At 48.8% G+C, this 19,081-nt stretch overlaps 1 protein-coding gene across 4 annotated transcripts in view; it reads left to right on the forward strand.

The window, feature by feature from the left end:
- The window catches only part of NMNAT2 (nicotinamide nucleotide adenylyltransferase 2), a 221,413-nt gene that overhangs the window by 193,597 nt on the left and 8,735 nt on the right, over positions 1 to 19,081 (forward strand). For all 4 annotated transcript variants that reach the window (XM_040263835.1, XM_040263837.1, XM_040263836.1 and 1 more), the window contains one exon: positions 3,999 to 4,075. In XM_040263835.1, the coding sequence (XP_040119769.1) occupies positions 3,999 to 4,075 (77 nt within the window). The remainder of the gene's footprint in view (positions 1 to 3,998; positions 4,076 to 19,081) is intronic.

The raw sequence follows: 19,081 nt of genomic DNA on the forward strand, positions 1-19,081 counted from the left end.
ATGGCAAACCACTCCAGTACTCTTGCCTGGAGAATCCCATGGACAGAGGAGCCTGGTGGGCTACAATCCGTGGGGTTGCAAAGAGTCAGACAAGACTGAGCAACTAACACACACACTGCCGTTTCTCAGGTTTCCAATTTCCAACCTTGAACCAATGGGATCGTCGAGGAGGAAGGGAGGCAGGGGGCCAGGGTGTCATCTCCATGGTGCTAGGATGGGGGGCAGCTGGGTGTCCAGTGGGCATGCTCAATCTTCAACTTCCAGCTGCAAAGATACTCCAGGCTCCTCTCCTAGGGATGGAGGGGCAGGGGTGCACCCTGGGCACTGGGTTCTCCCAGGAGGCCCAGCAGATGTGACATCATTTCTACGAACTTTTCTGGGTCTTGTCCTCTGATCTCCGGGAGTGATGCACCTGAGTTGACTCATACTGACCTGCTAGAACCATTTGAAAATTTTCAGAAATTTTACCAGTTGGTTGTTAAACTCAGTCAAAAAAATTAAATTATACTAAGTAGCAGTTAAATGGGCTTCCTGGGTAGCTTAGCTGGTAAAGAAACCACCTGCAATGCAGGAGACCCCCTCAATTCCTAGATCAGGTAGTTCCCCTGGAGAAGAGATAGGCTACCCACTCCAGTATTCTTGGGCTTCCCTGATGGCTCAGACAGTAAAGAATCTGCCTGCAATGCAGGAGACCTGGGTTCTATCCCTGGGTTGAGAAGATCCCCTGGTGGAGGGCATGGCAACCCACTCCAGTATTCTTACCTGGAGAATCTCCACGGACAGAACCTGGCTGGCTGCAGTCCATGGGGTCCCAAAGAGTCGGACATGACTGAGTGGCTAAGCACGGCAGTTAAATACCTTGTATTAAAAACAGAGGTGATAAGTACTCAAAAACTCCTCAATTCCTTAAGTTTTAATAGTTTTTATTTACCAGCACATGGCTGTCTGAAGGCCACAGGAAAGAGTACTTCTCGGTGCTCCCCAAAGCCAGCAGGAGCATTCACCCCCCGGTTCCACAGCCACAAACACCCAAAAGCCTTGTACTCCTCCTGCCTGGCAGTTCCACAGCTGGCCAGGAACTATTGTCTTGGGACAAAGTCTTCTTGACCAGCCGCGCTCAGAGCAGTCTTCAAACTTTCAGCTGTATTCCAGTGTGTATTTTCCTCCCATACCTTGTTCCGGGAAGAATGTATTGTGAGCCAGCTTCACCTGGGACCTCGTTCACCTCCCCAGCGCCCAGGGTCCGTGTCAGGTTGCAGCCTGGGGAGTCCCCCCTTGGACAGAGAGGCAACACAGTGGCCATGCTCCTAGCATTCCTTGTGAAGCTTGGCCCCATCTGACCCCCATCTCAGAGAAAGGAAAGCTGAGTGGCCACAGTCGTGTGGATGGATTCGTGGCCTGGCGTGGTACAGGTGGCGGCTGCCTCGGGGTGTGATGGGAGCTGGGAAGGGCCTCGGGGCCTGGGACTTCACAGAAGCAGGATTCCTGGGAGGAGAGTGTGACAGAGGAGGGCTGACTCTGGCTCCCTGGATCCTGAATTGGGGAAGGAAGTGGGACCGAGAGGAGCAGCCTGGCCCCAGACCACTGTCCTGTGAGGCCCTTTGGCTCACACCTCCTCTTTCTGAAATCCCCTTGCACACTTCACGAGAAGGAAAAAGCCATTTCTCCTAGCTCAGTTAGCATCCATGGCGCCATTTCCACTTTTTTAACCAGGCCTGCCCCAGACTTGCAGGCTGAGAACGTGAGCCTTCATCTGCTAGGGTAAACCGGAGAATCCACTGCTGCCCTCCAGCGGCCACACATGGGATTCCCAAGCCCTGCCGGGGCCTCTGGTCTGTGACAAATCCATCCGTTCTGGTGCTGCAAGCAAAGGTGGAAACACCGCCCCCTGCCCCCCACTCCCCCGCTTTAACTTGCTCTGCTTTGGCTTTAAAAATAATCTTACGTTATACTCGAGTGAGAAAGTGAGTCTCTGGATCCGGAATTGAAAAGAGATTCATTTGCGTGGCCGCAGAGCCGGGTTTCTCAACCACACCACCGTTGTCATAGGAAACAGGCGTAACCCTGAGGTGTGGGGGCTGGCTGTGTGCCATGTGGACTTTTGAGCAGCGTTCCTGCCTTCCCAGCACTAGGTGCCGGTAGCACACCTCTCTCTCCAGCCTTGACGACCAAAAAAACGTCTCCTGACCGCGCCAAATTCTGGAGGCAGAATCGCTCCCGGTTGAGAACCACGGATGTAGAAAAAGCTAAGGGCCAGCATGTCTCCTGGACGTGGCCTCCAAACCAAAGGTTTAGGCCCACGGTTATAGAGCTGCAGCCTTTCAACAGAGCTGACCTGGAACTTTGGGCGGCTCAGAGCAGGGGGCAGGGAACATCAGGAACCCCAGAGTCAGCCCAGTCTGGCTCCTCTCGGCCATCCCGAGGCTGGAGGCGGACCATGACCAGGGCCTCCATGCTGCAAGAGCCGAGGCCACAGTCACCATCTGGCTCTGCCATCCCGGGCTACCCAGAAGGCTCTGAGACAGTCTGCCCGCATGGCCTCTGTGGCCAGCCTCTCTGTCGTTTGATCATTCAACACATCCTGAGTACCTACTGTGCGCAGGTCACTCTGCTAGGTCCTGGGTATATAAAGATCTATTAAGGTCCCTGGATATAGACAGAACATTAGATGACAGTGTGACGGGGGGGGGGGGGGTAGGTGGGAGGCTGCAGGAATATTTAGGTGTTAAGACCCTGGTGCTGCAGGGGACTTCCTGAGGAGGAGCTGTGCCGACCGGGACTGAGATGTTGACCCTGTCTTTCATCAGCCCAGCAGTCTCCCACTGAGCCTGCACCCGGGGCGAGCTCACCACCTGAAAGTCCTCGGCAGGTCCCTGAGCTAGCTACGGGGTCTGAGGAGGGCAGAGCTGGGGCCAGGGTGGCAGCGGTCTCTGGAGGCTCAGACTAGGGCTGTGTCACCGGTTCCGACAGGATGCCCACAGTCACAGCCCCTGATGATAGAGCCTGGTGGCTGAGACCGTAAAGAATCCTCCTGCAATGAGGGAGACCTGGGTTTGATCCCTGGGTTGGCAAAGATTCCCTGGAGGAGAGCATGGCAACCTACTCCAGTATTCTTGCCTGGAGAATCCCATGGACAGAGGAGCCTGGTGGGCTACAGTCCATGGGGTCGCAAAGAGTCGGACACGACTGAGCAGCTAAGCACAGCATCTGATGAAAGAGCCTGGAGAAAGTACCCAGGAACCAAACACATCACCTGAATCTCAACCCAGGTGGAGCTCTCTCCCCACGTAGTTCTGACAATCCCAGGATTCTTTTTCACCCCTGTTGCTCAGTTTGCTGCCTGTTTTAAGCGACAGTGGCCTCGTTGGGATAATTCAGACTGGGCTTAATGAGGGAAGAAAAACAAGTGATAAGCTGGAAATGTGCCTGGGAGTTGGGAAGCTGGGGGCAGCCTCGGTCCTCAAGCCCTGTGCTGAGGACAGTGGCCACGTACAGGGAAGACGTGTGATGAGCTGAGCCAGCTGGTGAATTGAGGGTGCACGCCATGTCCCCTGCCCCCATCACGCCACGCTTGTGATGGAAGACAAACCCCACAGGATGCCCAGCAGCAGAGAAGCCAAACTCCACTGGCACTTTGGTTTGATATAGAGCAAAAAAGAGAGCCTCTTAGACCTCACACAAGGCGTGTAGCTGCCTTAGACTATGGGTGACCAGTCTTCCTGGTTTAGCATGAAACCCATCCTGGAAATCCTTCAGTCCCAGCAAACCAGGACAGTGACTCTCTCTGTCTGCTCCATTCCGCGGGAGAGAGGTTCCTCCCGCAGGGAGTGAGAGTGGTCTGTAAATGAGCCTGGGGGAGGGGTGAGCAGAGGTTTCTGTGTAGCAGCAGCCCGGTGCCTGCTAGAAGTGGGCTCTGGAGCTTCCGTGCTGGTCGGAGGAAGAAGGCTGAGATTTGAACGTTTCCCTCTCCCTTTGCTAACCTTGTCCCCCCTCCTCAGAGCTGCGGATCTTGCTGCTGTGTGGCAGTGACCTTCTGGAGTCCTTCTGCATCCCAGGACTGTGGAACGAGGCAGATGTGAGTAGCAGGGTTATGGCCTGCCCACAGCTGGTGTGGGGCAGGATGGGGAGGGGCACTCGACTCTGACCCCTGGTCTTCCCTCCCCACCCAGCCTCCCTCCCCAGCTTGAGTTTCCCATCTCCCGTGAGCTCCCAGGAGGGCAATCCGTTCACATCATGATGGAAAAAAATTCTCACTACCCCCAAGCTTTATCTCCTCCTGTATTTTTACACTCACTCCCCCTCATGCTTGCTCCTGGAAAGCCCCTGGGAAAAAAGCAACCTGAGTCATAGAATACCTTCACCAAACAGAATTTGGAGTATGTGTGCTGGTGGGGAGAGGTGGGGGAGAGAGGTCTTTTTTAAAAAAAAAAAAAAAGCCTTTGCCCTTTTGAAATTATTATGTGCTTTGTTTTCCTTTGATTCTTTTTGAAGAGGTGGTAAATACCACCCTAGAATTTCCTTAACAAGAGAAAAAGGGTCAAGAGGGGAGAAGTCAATGATAAAAGGTCAGTAGGATCCTTCTGGCAATTGACTTGGGATTTAGGGAACCGGGAATTGAAACTTATACCATTTAGAAGCTCAGTGGACAAGTTGTTACCAGATCTGGCTGAGATGGTCTTAAACTAGCTAATCCATAAGTTCCTCACCTTTTAGACATACATTCATTTTTGTTCTTTCATGAATTCATTCATCTGATAGTCAGACCTCATGCTCGCTCCCAAGCCCATGGCCCTTTGAAAGTGGGTTTCTCCTGGCAGATATTCTAGACCTGGTACATTTTTTTGATTATTTACTGTGACCCCATGCAAATCACTCAACTCCTTTGAGCCTTGGTTGTTTTTTTAAACCTAAAGAATGTTATCTGTAGCATTCTGAGATTTTAAAAGCAATATACAATAGTCTCTGCCCGGAAGTATTAGGTAGCGAGATGTCAGCTTATGAAATTTTTTCATGTACATATATGTCTCTGAGGCTTCCCTGGTGGCTCAGACGGTAAAGCGTCTGCCTGCAATGCAGGAGACCCATGTTCGATTCTTGGGTTGGGAAGATCCCCTGGAGAAGGAAATGGCAATCCACTCCAACACTCTTGCCTGGAAAATCCCATGGATGGAGGAGCCTGATAAGCTACAGTCCATGGGGTCGCAAAGAGTCAGACACGACTGAGCAACTTCACTTGCACTTTGACTTTATGTCTCTGAAGAGAAAGAGACAACCTTCAGGGTGAAACTCAAGATCTTAGTTCTGCTCCAGCACAGCTCGTGACAAGATATATTACAAGCATCAGCTTTTCCCATCTCAAAAATGGCCATTGTAATAGTAACCCTTTCATAGGGTTCGGGAAGAATTAAATGAGATTGTCCATGTAAAGTGCCCAGCCTAGCACCTGACACCCAGAGACATACAACAACTGTTAATAAGTGAATCTACCTAAATAGACACATGAATAAACACAGAGACATTCAAGGCGAAGGGCATAAAGGCTAACACGCCGTGGGATAACCAAGCAAGGAGGGAGAGTTTCAGGGGAAACGAGTTATACTGTGTAAGCCCTTTCCTCTCCACGCCTGAACAATTTCTTGCAGGTGAAATTTTAAACCTCTTTTCAATTCTGGATTAAGTGGCTTAATTAACTTTTACTTTCCTCTCTACTTTGCAAGCTGCTTTGAGAGGAAAAAGTAATGCGGGCGAAGTTCTGTACAAGATTTCAGCAAAGCTCTTTCAAGAATCCAGGCAAATCCGGGCAGTAGCCTGAGGCCCCTTCCCACGGGGAGGCCCTGGCAGCCAGGGAGGGGATTTACAGGGATAAAGTGACAGGGCAGCAGCCTGAAGGACCAGCACGTGAGCAGGACGTCTCAGGGGCCTCCTTGCTACATGTGACTTGTAATGTGTGCCTCTCAAAGGCAGACACGGGCTTTCTGGAGCCTGAAACGGACACAGCTGGGGGCCCTTAAAGCACAGCCAGCCCCTCTGTGCTGACTGCAGGGCCTCTAGCTTCTCTCCCAAATGGCTGCTCCTGACCTTGTCAGGTCCGACTTATAGAGACCAGGGAAAAGAGCCCCAGGTCACTCCTCTTCCGGCTGGTCCCTGATACTGAAGTGGGACCAACCAGAAAGGGAATGCGTTGGTTAAAAGAGAAAAACTGAGAAACCGAAAGCTGTTGTACTGGGGCTGTGGCAGTGACGCTTATTTATTCAGTCATCTTCCCACCTGACCAGCACCCTGGGGATCGGAGCACCCAGCCTGGCTACTCCCAGAGGTGCAGCAGATCCAGACCAAGCGGGGACCCCACGTCTGTGCAGCTGAAGGGGCTGAGAATGCCCATCCACAGCACGAGCAGAAGGGCGATTGGGTGAAGCAGACCCTCAGGGCTCACTCCAGAGGATTTTCTAAAGCCTGGAGTGCCAACTTCCCCACCCTCAAGCACCCACAAAGACTCTGTGGGATCCTTAGAATCATGCCATGTGAGGTAGAGGCAAAAAAAAAAAACCACACACACACATACACACACACAAAAAAAAAAAAACAGAAAAAAACATGGAGCTGTTTCCTTACATAATGAGTGTGACTCTCAGGCCACAACAGAGGTGTGCCAGAAATATCACATGTAATTTATTCATACCAAATGAAAATTCAACTCCAAATCACTATCCCCAGGGATGATGGGAAATAGGTCTCAGTCATTGCTGACCAGCAAAACCTGAGAGGCTCTCGTGGGCTCCGAACATGACCATCTCTTCATTGGGGTTGCCACACACATCTTCCCTCTCGGGACCTTGAGGTGGGTGGCCCTCCCCTCTGTGCCCACCTGGGGAATGGGACTCCTGACTGAGTCTGGAGGCCCCGTGCTGGACCCCACCCACCTATCATCCTGCCCCTGTCGTCTTCTGCGGCTTTGCCCTTAGGGCAGGGGGTGGGCTTCACAGATCTCTAGCTTCTTTCTAGTGTGGAAGGAGCAGGGGGCAGTGAAACCTCTTCTTTCTCCTCGGAAGATAGCGCCCCTATTGTCTCTTCCCTCCTCAGGACCTCAAGGAACATGTCATCAGTGTGTTTAAAGCCAGTGACTTCAAAACGTTCTGCTTTCTGCCCTGCAAATTCCTTTCGTAAAGGCTCTGGTTCTCCGCTAGGATAGGGTGGGGACTGGAGAAAGGCGGACACGGGGAGCATGAAACTAGCTAGCAGCTCAGTGGTTATCCCACTGTCCCTACTGGAGGAAGGTTGGAGCTCACGGTCTCGGAAGGAAAGGTCTTTCTTTCAAGACTGGTCCAGGGTGAGCCCTGGTGATTCCAACAGGAAGCTCTGATCTCAGGTAGCCTCAGCCTGCAGTGGCTTGAAGCAGGGTTTCAGTCCTGCCCAGAGACTGAGGCTGGGTCTCAGAGATGAGAGCACCAAATCCTAACCGCTAGACCAGCGGTCTGAGACAAGACTCTAGCCCTTCAACTCTGCAGAAAAGAATTCCCACAAAGACAGCAAGGAGTGTAACAAGTGAAGTGTTTATTAGGAGGAGAAGAACACGGTACGTGTGGATAGACACATGGGCGGACTCAGAGGGCTGCGCCCTTGTGATAGTTTGAATCACTTTTATGAGACATTTCTTCCAGGTTTCCTTTGGCCAATCATTTCGATCTGTCTGGTTCTGGGTATGTATTTGGTATATCTCAGGATCCTCCCGTGTCTATGCACATCTCTCAGCCGAGATGGATTTCACCCAAGAGGCCTGTGGGTAGTTGGCGTCACTCCACTTTTGACCTCTTAAGGAGATTTCTAGTTGGGAGGGTTTCCTTGACTTCGAGAATGAGAAATGTGTAGTCTCTTATCTCTTATCCAGGCAGGGCTCAGCCTCCTTTCTTGATTGTACTGCTACTGATGTTTCAGAGTTTCGGTCCACAGGGGATGAATTCCAGTTGCTTTCCCTGGTGGAGGGTGGTGGGGTGGGGGCATGCTCCATCTACCTCCTGCCTCTCTTCTACTCTCCAGAGTTTGCCTGGAAGCAGCTTGTTTTAGGGGTCTCTGTTCCTAACTATGAGATTACCTGGGGTGAGGTATGTGAGACCCACTTCTGCCCCTAGTTTCATTCATTTAGTCCACCCTTTATCAGAACACATTTCTTTTCATTACCCCGTGTCCCGAGTGATACTTGATGGCCGCAGACCTGTGCTCAGTGACCATGAGCCTGAGGCTCTGAATCTGCCAATGATGGGACAGAAAGGTAGGGAAGAGAGCCAGGTTTCTTGGAAAAGTCCTAGGTCCTTGCTCCGCATTCCAGCTTTCCATATCATCTCCAGAATCCTCAGAAACAAACCAGGAGAGAAGCCACTAGTCAAACAGTTCTGGGAGGAACATAGGAGCCTCTCCGCCCTCTGTAAAGAACGCTCACCAGAGGCCATGGGGCAGCAGTGTCCCCACCCAGTCCGAAGCAGCTGGGACAGTCCGTTCCACAACAGGGCTGCCAAGGCCTCTCTCGGCACACTCACAGACTCTCCACTGAGTCAGTCTTGCTCGTTCTTTTGATTTGGATTCCTGAACCTATGCTCTCCATCCAGAAATGTAATTACACAACCACGCACCTCAACCCAAGCACATCCCTTGGGCATTTCCCAATAGACACAAAGATCCTTTAGCCCATAGTGAATTCTGACCTTCTCTGACCAGTGACACACACCCTTCTCCTTACATTCTATGGAGAGAAAATGCCATACATATTCATCACATTTCTCTCCATGGAACACAGAAGAGTTGCTTCTGCATGGTCTGGCACTTGGCATTTTCATTCTTGATTCCCTAGAGAAAGCAAGATCCAGTTCCCTGGACCCGCTTTTGGAGATGGGGACCCAGTCCCTCCCAGCCCATCCCATTCCCAAGCTTTTAAACAGAATAGTCTCCCCAGGAGACCTGATCTCCCCCCAGGAGACCTGATCTTATCAGAATAGTCCCCCCAGGAGACCTGATCTTTGCTGTGCTACATCCTGATGCTGGGCTTCCCTGGTGGGTCAGGTGGTAAAGAGTCCACCTGCAATGCAGGAGACCCAGGTTCGATCCCTGGGTCAGGAAGAGCCCCTGGAGAAGGGAATGGCTACCCACTTCAGTATTCTTGCCTGGAAAATCCCATGCAGAGAGGAGCCTGGTGGGCTGCAGACGACAAAGTCACAAAGAGTCGCTGAGCAACTAAGCACACAGCAGACACACATCCTGACACCAGCAGGGAAGCAGGGACCCAGGCCTGGACCAGGGTCTGTGAGAAGGCAAGGCCAAAGCCTAAAGGGTCAAGTCATGACAGATTTGTGAGACAGGAAACTCTTACCCTCCTCCCCTCCCTCAAACAAAGCCCATCGTCTAGTGATCTTATGCTGCCAGCTGCTTTTTCCATTACAGTATAATGGAAGGCAATCTGGCAAATTAATTCTGATTCAGGCGTTCTTTCCTTCCATCAATCTTTCAGCTAATCCTGAGTGCCCAGTATGAATGTAAGTACTTTATTTGTCCTGGCAGCACTTGCTAAAAATATCTTACAGTTTTTATTCTGTTAGCTCATTATAGTACATGAAATGAAATATACAGAAAGTTTAAAAGAGTTCTTGAACTTAGTAAGCAGTCAATAAATGTTGGCTGTTATTTATTCATGGGTTTTAAAATATCTATTGAGCACCTGTCATGTGCCAGACACTGTTCTAGGGCTGAAAGAACAAAGAAAACAGAATGCGTCAAGTTTCCGACCATGTGCTTTGCCTTCTATGGGGGAGACAGACAATAAACACTCTTCTTGTTTCTCATGGCTTATCTCGGTTAACCCCCGGAGCCCTCCTGAAAGTGGAGTCCGTTTACAGATATGGAAACCCGGGCTCACTTGGACTGGACTTGCCCGAGCGTGCACGCACATCCGCATGCTCAGTGGTGTCCGTCTCTTTGCGACCCCATGGACTGCAGTCCAGCTTCCTCTGTCCGTGGGATTTCCCAGGCAGGAATACTGAAGTTGGTTGCCATTTCTTCCTCCAAGGGATCTTCCCAACCCCAGGGATTAAACCCTCATTTCCTGCATTGGCAGGCGGATTCCTTACCACTGCACCACCTGGGAAACCAGACTTGTCCAAGACCACTTAGCTATTAACAGCAGAGCAGGACTTTGCACATGTTCAGTTCCCTAATGCAGGTAAGACAGACAAGTGGGAAGAATGACATGTAGTTCATAGCAGCCCAGCTTCCCTGGTGGCTCAGACAGTAAAGCGTCTGCCTACAAAATGTGGGAGACCTGGGTTTGATCCCTGGGTTGGGAAGATCCTCTGGAGAAGGAAATAGCAACCCACTCCAGTACTCTCGCCTGGAAAATCCCATGCACAGAGGAGCCTGGTAGGCTATAGTCCATGGGGTCGCAAAGAGTCGGACATGACCGAGTGACTTCACTTTCACTTTCTTTCAGCAGCTTGAGCTGGGCTTTGAATGATGGGCAGGACTGGATTGAAGTGAGTGCAAAGAGAAGGGCTTTGGGGGTTGAGAGAAGGCTGCCAAAGATCCGGTGGTAGGAATAAGACCTTTTGGGGAGATGGTTCTCCTTGGCTGAAAACAGAAGGTTTATCTTGATCTTTGCCTAGGAAGCTTCTGACTTCTCAGCAAGCAGACAAAATCATTTCAGTTTAATGATTACATGCATTTGCCACTTGAAAATGGTATTTGCATTTTAAATGAGCAAGGGTCAATATTTAACTCAAAGGAATGAACACCTGGAGGTGGAACATCAGGCACCAGAGATGGACTAATGAGGAAGTTTCTTATTTTATTTTTTTCTTTTTCTTTCTTTTTGCACTTTTCAAAGCCCAGCATTCCACAGGCTGGCTCTAATTGGCTGTGTTCTACATTTTTCCAGCCAACCAGGCATGGGCTAACTGCTTCCTACAGCCACCAGCTATGGGAAAACAACCAAAGAAAATAAACAGAGGAAGAGCCTGGGGCACTGGCCACTCCAGAAGAAATCCCAGGGCTCCAGGACAAATGGAGCAAAGACAAACATTTGGCTTTTCAGGCTCAGATGGTTTTTATCAGACAGTCCCGCCCCAGCCAGGAAGCGCGATGGACACTTCCACCCCGGGGATTAGGCCCCCACACTGATAAGCCTGATGCTGTGTTTCCAGCCCAGGGAAAGGCAGCTTACCTCCTACCCTGGGAGATAGGGTTCTCGTGTGAAAGGCGCTGTTGCTTCGGTTTTCAGGCTTTTGACTTGAGGCTGGAATCCCTTGCCTTCCCACACCCCCAAGCAGATTGGAAATGGGTGTGGGGTTCCTCTGGGAAATCCCCTGGAAGGGTCATTCATTTATTTGCACTAAGGAAGCCATCCTGAAAATGCATTCCCTCACTAGCCTCTGCTCAGCCCTCCCTCCAGAGAGAAGCCGGGTGCAGAACAAGGGTGGAGGATTCTTGCCTGAAATGGGAGGAGCATGTTTCAGATGGCCTTCACCTGCTGCGTGGCTTCTGCTGGATGCTCTCGCATCTGGTTTAACCTACTCACAAGTACACAAAATTACATACTCTAGGGGGCGATGTGGAGCAATGAACCGAGGACATAGCCTGGAGAAAAAAATAAAGCTAGATTATATTTTCAAACCAAAAAATTTCAAGTCACTAAACTGCGAGTCTTAAAATGGATCTAGAATTTATTTACAAAACAGAAACAGACTCACAGACTTCGAGAACGAGCTTATGGTTGCCCAGAGTGAGGTGAAAGGAGGAGTGGAAGGATAGAGAGAAGGGATAGTTAGGGAGTTTGGGATAGGCATGTACACACTGCTATATTTAAAACAGATAAACAACAAGGACCTACTGGAACACATGGAACTCTGCTCAATGTCATGTGGCAGCCTGGATGGTAGGGGAACTTGGAGGGGAAGGGATCCATGTTTATGAGTCCCTTCGCGGTTCACCTGAAAACTATCACATTGTTAATTGTCTGTACCCCAATACAACATAAAAAATTTTTTAATGGATCTAAATTAGGCATGGTGTGGTTAAAAAAAAGAAAAGAGCCTTTAAAGCAGACAAGAGTGGATTCAAATTCACTTACTAGCTGTGCAGCTTGGACTAGCTACTATATCTCAATGAGTCTTGGTTTCCCTGTCTATAAAGTGGGAACTGAAGCACAAATCTCAGAAAACGGTTGTTGTAGGGATTAAATGCATTAATAAATAAATCTCCCCGTACTATGCCTGGTGCATACAGGTACCCTGATAAATGTTGCTTCTCCTTCCTGTTGGTAGTCCCCTGTTCATCCCTGAATATTCTCATCTGGAGAACAAGTACAAGTGAGCCCAAGAGACTCAGGTCCTCTCCCTTGAGAATGAAGAACTGTCTGGGGAGATGGTTAGGATTTCGAACTCTGATCTCAGAATGATTTCACAGAGGGTCTTACCAGTTAGACTTGCCTGGGCAAGTCAATGTAAATTGGAATTTGCTGCTAAAGGAAGTCAAGCCCTCTGTTTAAAATGCTCTAATGCTTTCTCTTTGCATTTGGAATGAAATCCCATCTTTATCATGATCTGGTTCTTCTGTACTTCCCCTACCTCTCTGTGCTCCAGTTACACTTGTTTGTATAGTTTCAAACTTCCTTGTTTGAATAGTTTTTCCCACTTCAGGGCCTTTGCACTAGCTGTGGCCTCACTGGGAATGTTCTTTTCCCAAGCATTCCTATGCCTGGCTCCTTCTTGCCATTTAGGTTTGGGCTTCAAGGTCGTTTTGTTTTATATTCAACATTGTACTTAGCTCCACCTGATGTTTTCTTATTCACATATTTATTTGTTTATGATCTCTCCTGACTGTAGGTGAGTTCTATGGACACACTAAACTTGTCCATCTTATTTGGCAACACTGGGACAGTGCCTGGTTCACCATATACACTCAATAGAAGTTTTTGAATGAAAGAATGTAAGAGTACCTGGAAACAGCTTGGTTGGAGGAGTTCAGCCTCCACAGTGGGATGTGGCCCAAACTTTTGTCAGTTACCCAGAAGACAATTAGCCACTACAAGATTTTAATAGTAGTACCACTTAATAGTAACCCACCTTATCTTTCAGAGCAATACAGTTGAAATCATTCATTATTTGTTTAATGTCTCCCACTAGATAGTGATTGAGCCAAGAGGTGAAGCCATATCTGTCATGCTCAGCCCTGGGGTGCTGGGAAGCTCCCAGTTAAGTAAGTCCACAGGGCATCTTCCCGGCCAGGTATAGGGCAGGGCTGGAAATTCTGCCTCCTGAGGGAGGATGGTAATTCCGCATTCCTTCTAAGAGATCTGCTGCCCAGTTGCCCTGAGTGTTCTCCCTCCCAAGGCCAGGCTGCTTCCTGCCCCAACATGTGTCACATCCTTTCCTCAGATTCCCCACGAGGAGGGGAAGCAGAGTCTGCCCCCTCCCACTTCCTCTCCCCAGCCCTACTCCTGCTGCCCCCAGGGAGCCTTTGCCCCGGAAGACGAAAAGATGTGATCAAAGCTGAGCCTGTGAGCCGGAAGTTGAAGCAGGATGAATGGCACAGACCCCCACCTCTGAGACAGGACAGGCCAGAGCCACCCTGAGAGACCACTGTCTGCTGCAGGGTGGGGAGAAGACTGTACCCCGATCCTGCTCACCGCGGTGTGGCAGAATGAGGTCACAGCAGACACTCAGGAGAGGGACTTGCCAATCAGAATGCCTCTGCCCACCCACCTCCCCTCCCCCAGGCAAGACCAAGACCAGCAGCGACGTCTCCGTGAAGACACAGGAGGCGTTGGGCCGCTCAAGCTGGAACAGAAGCGCCATCCCAGGGCTCCGTGGGCAGGGAGAGCTTGAGAAACTCTCTATTTCCTAGGGTCAGATGTCTGCCCTCATCTCTCTAGGGCATGGGGGTGGGGGAATGTCCTCATTTTTGCTGGAATTCCCAGAGTGCCCATCCCACAGCTATCTCATTTTGACTTCATTCTACACTAAGCCAGGGTATTAGCAGCTTAGGCAGTTGCCTATATTGTTTTGTAAATTTGTGTTTTGTTTATTTATTTATTTTTGGTTGCACTGGGTCATCACTGCTGCACAAGGGCTTTTTCTAGTTGTGGCGAGCGGGGGGCTACTCTTGGTCAAGGTGCATGGGGCTTCTCATTGCAGTGGCTTCTCTTGTTGGGGAGCACTGGCTGTAGGGCAAGTGGGATTCAGTAGCTGCAGCAGGCGGGCTTCAGTAGTTGTGGTACACAGGCTTAGCTGCCGTGAGGCAGGTGAAATCCTCCTGGACTGGGGATTGAACCCATGTCCCCTATATTGGTAGGTGGCTTCCCATCCTCTGTGCTGTGCTGAGTCACTCAGTTGTGTCCAACTCTTTGTGACCCCATGGACTGTAGCCAAGCTCCTCTGTCCATGGGCTTTCCCAGGCAAGAGTACTGGAGTGGGATGCCATTTTCTTCTTCTGACTCAGGAATCGAACCCAGCTCTCCTGCATTGCAGGCAGATTCTTTACCATCTGAGCCACCAGGGAAGCCCAAGAATACTGAAGTGAGTCGCCTATCCCTTCTCCAGGGGATCTTTCTGACCCGGGAATTGAACTGGGGTCTCCTGCATTGCATGTGGATTCTTTACCAGCTGAGCTACCAGAGAAGCTCTTCCATCCCCTGCACCACCAGGGAAGTCCCTGTCTATATTGTTAAAAGCGACAATAATCCCAAAATGGGTGCACCTTGGGAGGATTAGGGAGCTTTGTAAAGACAGAGGTTTGGGTCGATTGTAGACACGTTGTATCAAAATCCCTGGGCCTGTTATTGTTTGTAAATCTTCCCCCAGGTGATTCCACTGACCAGTCAGATGAAGTTTGGGAACCTTCAGAAGTAAAATTACCCATGCTTTTCATGGAGACCTGAAAGTCTCTCTAGAGTCACTTCCTGGAGTCTCTTAGAGTTCCCATTAGGTACACTGGGGCTGCCTTCCACATCCTAAAGTGGAAGAATATATCAGCTAACTAGCTCCTAGAGAGGACTCTGCAGGAATCCTCTTCCTCAATAGTATATATTGAGCATGTATGATCCTCTTCACCCGGGAACATGGCAATGAATGAAACACAAAATTCCCTACCTTCATGAAGGTTACCTTCATAGGGAAGAGAGAAAGAGCAAAGGTAAGGTTAAACAAAGAAAATATACAAGATGTTAGAGACATATGCAATGGGGAAATGAAGAAGAGTTAGGACGTGGGGACTCAGAGGGTTGTGGGGAGGGTGAGGGTCTCTATGCAAAGGGTTGGAGGTTGAAATAGTGTGGCCAGTGGAAGTCTTTGTGAGAAGGTGGTATTTAAGTGAAGGGTTTTGAGCCAAGGAACCACATAATTTGACTGATATTTCACCTTATTGGTTTAGCTGTTGGGAATAGACTGGAAAAAGGCAAGAGAAAAACAAACCAGAGCAATCCAAGTGGGAGCTGATGGAGACGGACAAATTCTGTGGCTGCAAACTTCGTAGCTTAAAACTACACACATTTATTTTCTTTCATTTCTGGAAGCCAGAAGCCTGAAATGGGTTTCACTGGGCCAAAGCTAAGTCATGGTCAAGAGCCGTAGTCCCTCCTCAGGCCCTCGGAGAATCTGTTTACTTTCCTTTTCCGACTTCTTGAGCTGCACTTGTTGCACGCCATGGCCCCTTCTTCCATCTTCAAGGCTAACAATGTAGCATCTTCTCTGCTCCATCTTCATATCAGCTTCTCTCTCTTGAATTAAATCTCCCTCTCCTTCTTCTTGTAAGGACCCTCATTATTACATAAGGGCCCACCTAGATCATCCAGGACAATTTCAAGACCCTTAGTTTAATCACATCTTGTAACATTCAGAGATTCCAGGGATTAGGACCTGGGTGTTCGAGGGGCCTGTTATTTAACTCACCAGAAGAGGCTTGAAGCTAGAAGTGATGGAAATGATGAGGAATGAGCAGGTTCTTGGATTTCTTTTGAAGACCAAGTCAGCTGAGTTGTTTTATGGACTAAATGTGGGATATGAGAGAAAGAGAGGAATCAAGGATAATACCAAGATTTTGGCCTGAACAGTTGTAGAAAGAGTTTCCATTTACTGAAATGAGAAAGGAATAGCATTTTGGTGTGTGGGATGGCAGTGGAGGGGACTGACTGACGTCAGAGAATTCAGGGGCTTATGGAATATTACTCTTGAGACACCTCATCCAAGTGGGCCTGTTGAAGAGCCCACTGGATATATGAGTCTGAAGTTCAGGAGAGAAGTCTATGCTGAAGATATAAATTTGAGAGCCTTCTGTATGTCTTTAAAACTTTGAAATGGAATGAAATCATTAAAAAGTGCAAGTGTAGATAGAAAAGAGGTCCAAGGACTGAGCCTAGGGGACTCCAGTCATTCGAGATCACAGAGATAAGAAGGAACAGCACAGGGACTTCCCTGGTGGTCCAGCAGTTAAGACTCCACATACCCAGTGCACAGGGCGCGGGTCTGATCCCTGGTTGGGGAACTAAGATCCCACATGATGAGCAGCTGGAAGAAAAAAAAAAGAAGGAACAGTACAAGGAGAAACTCCAAAAGAGCAACTAGTGAGGTAGGAGGACGCAGGAGAGGGTGGATCCTGGAGGCCACATGAAGACAGGGGTAGGGATGAGGGTGGAGGTGGGCAGGGCAGCTAAGCTTCTGGAAGGAAATGGGCACCATGGGATGAGGGCAACGTCACTAGCTCTAGGACCTGGCACCTCCTGTCACCCCGAAACTCACACCCACATACACCTTCCAGCATAAAAATCAAGCCTGTGACCTCCAGTGTGGCCAAAGGAGCAGAACAGGTCTGCAGTCTGGTCCAGACGTCTGTAGAGATGCTACTGGGATGTGGTAAAGCTGGGAGTCTTGTCTGGTAGACCCATCTCCTCCGCCACATCTGTTCCCAGGGGGCACATCTGTCACCTGTTTCTGGAAAAGGAATCCATCTCAATCAGTGAGGCCTCCATCTGCTTGCCACCCACTGAGCAGCCTGTGTGGTTATTGATTAGGTGCTCAGGTCATCAATTTCTGAGTAGAAAGCAGCAGCTGCACTAATGTCACCCAGAGGGCCGTCCCCGTGAGGCCTGACTGCCATTCTGAGCCGTTGTTTTCATGCTTTAAACTAGAAGGCTTATTTTTTTTTAGGTTTTTAACATTTTTATTTATTTATCTTAGGCTGTGGTGAGTCTTCATTGTTGTGTGTGGGCCCTTCTCTAGTTGCTACATGCTGGGGTCTACTCTCTAGTTGCGGTATGTGGGTTTCTCATTGTGGTGGCTTCTCTCATTGCAGAACACGGGCTCGAGGGCATGCAGGCGTCAGCAGTTGTGGCACTTGGGCTTAGCTGCTCCTCAGCATGTGGGATCTTCCCACACCGGGGATTGAACCAGTGTCCTCTGCATTGCCAGGCGGATCCTTAACCACATCCCTGGACCAAGCACCAGGGAAATTCCTGGAATGCTCACTTTAAATAGACCCACTATTTCATACATCACACATGAAACATCCATCAGATTCTCAGAATCAAACTGAATTCAGATCCGACAATTGGCACCAAATATCTCAAAACACCTGCATAGCAAGGAAGTTGAGGAATCTCCACGTATACCAGCTGGATGGATTCTCTTCTCTTAACTTTTCCTTCCCATCCCATTCTCTTTCCATCCCTTCTCTTTTGTCTCTCTTTCTCTATGGTAATAATTCCCCTGGAGTTTTAATTCACTACTTAGATCACTGGTTCTTTTTTTTTTTTTTTTTAATTTTTTTAATTTTGAGATCAGCCCTTGGGTGTTCTTTGGAAGGACTGATGCTAAAGCTGTGATCACTGGTTCTTAAACTTGGTTACATATTAAAATTAAAATCTAGAGAGTAAAAAAAAAAAATACTAATGCTTGGGCCCCATTCCCAGAGATTCTGATTTAATTGATCTTGGGTATGAGCTGGGCTTTGAGGTTTTTTTTAAGCTCCTCACGTGATTCTGATGTTCAGCCAAACTTATGAGCCAGTGTCTTCGATTACCTTCTAAGTAGTGGTGCAATATTCTAAATACTATGGCAGGAGGCATTGGATCCACCTCCACTCCCTGCCTGCCCATCCCTAACATTCCTGGTTCCTAGGACAAAGACTTGGGGCTAGTACCTCATCTGAATACCACCAATAGAAGCAGCATGTTGTGTAATGTTCTGTATCTTCCAAATGGCATGATCCAATGGGGGTTCAGACATGGTACATCCACAAATTCCCTCCTGGGGCACCTTCAGTCAACCTTTAATTGCAGCTCTAGCTCCAGTTGTAAGCAAAGGGAGAAGTAGGGTGAAGGTGGCTGCAAATAGCCATGGGCACACACGTGCACACTGTGCGGGCACACACATGCATAACCAGTGAATCAGGCTTAGAAGGGGAATTCTGCTGATACAGAAATCCTCTAAAAAACCTCAACAACAAAATTCTGTAAAGCAATTATCCTTCAATTAAAAAATAAATAAAGTTTTTAAAAAAGAAATCCTCTATAGAGAAGAAGAAGCCATAGTGCTCTATAATGTCTGTTTTTGTGGCACTTGACTGGAGAATTACAAGGAAAAACCTGGTTTCTTTGCCCCAAAGTAGGTCTTGCCCAATAAGCTGCATGCTTAGAAGAAACCTGCCTCTCCCCACTTCTCCCTCCATCTGGGATCCTTAATTGGCAAGATCTAGACAGTAATATGCCCAGACTAGATCCAAGTCTATTAAATGCTACAATTTGCAGGCTCTTTGAAAATAAGAATTGGCACGACTTTCCAGAAAGCAGCTTGGTAATATGTCTCAAGAGCTTGAAATATGTCCAGTTCATATCCTTTCATCCAATTATTCTACTTCCTATCCTAAGGAAATAATCAAGAGATGTGGTAAAAGATTTATGTATACAGATCTTCAACAAAGTGCTATTATAACTGCAAAAATCAGAAGTGGCTCTATATTTTCTATAAGACAAATTTGGCTTACTGTGTCATGGTTTATCACAGTATAGTCAGGCAATGAAATACACAGACTGGAGAAAACACACTTTCAAATA

Source organism: Oryx dammah, unplaced genomic scaffold (genome assembly GCF_014754425.2).
Source record: "Oryx dammah isolate SB20612 unplaced genomic scaffold, SCBI_Odam_1.1 HiC_scaffold_21, whole genome shotgun sequence".
In the NCBI taxonomy this organism is placed as follows: Eukaryota; Metazoa; Chordata; class Mammalia; order Artiodactyla; family Bovidae; genus Oryx; species Oryx dammah.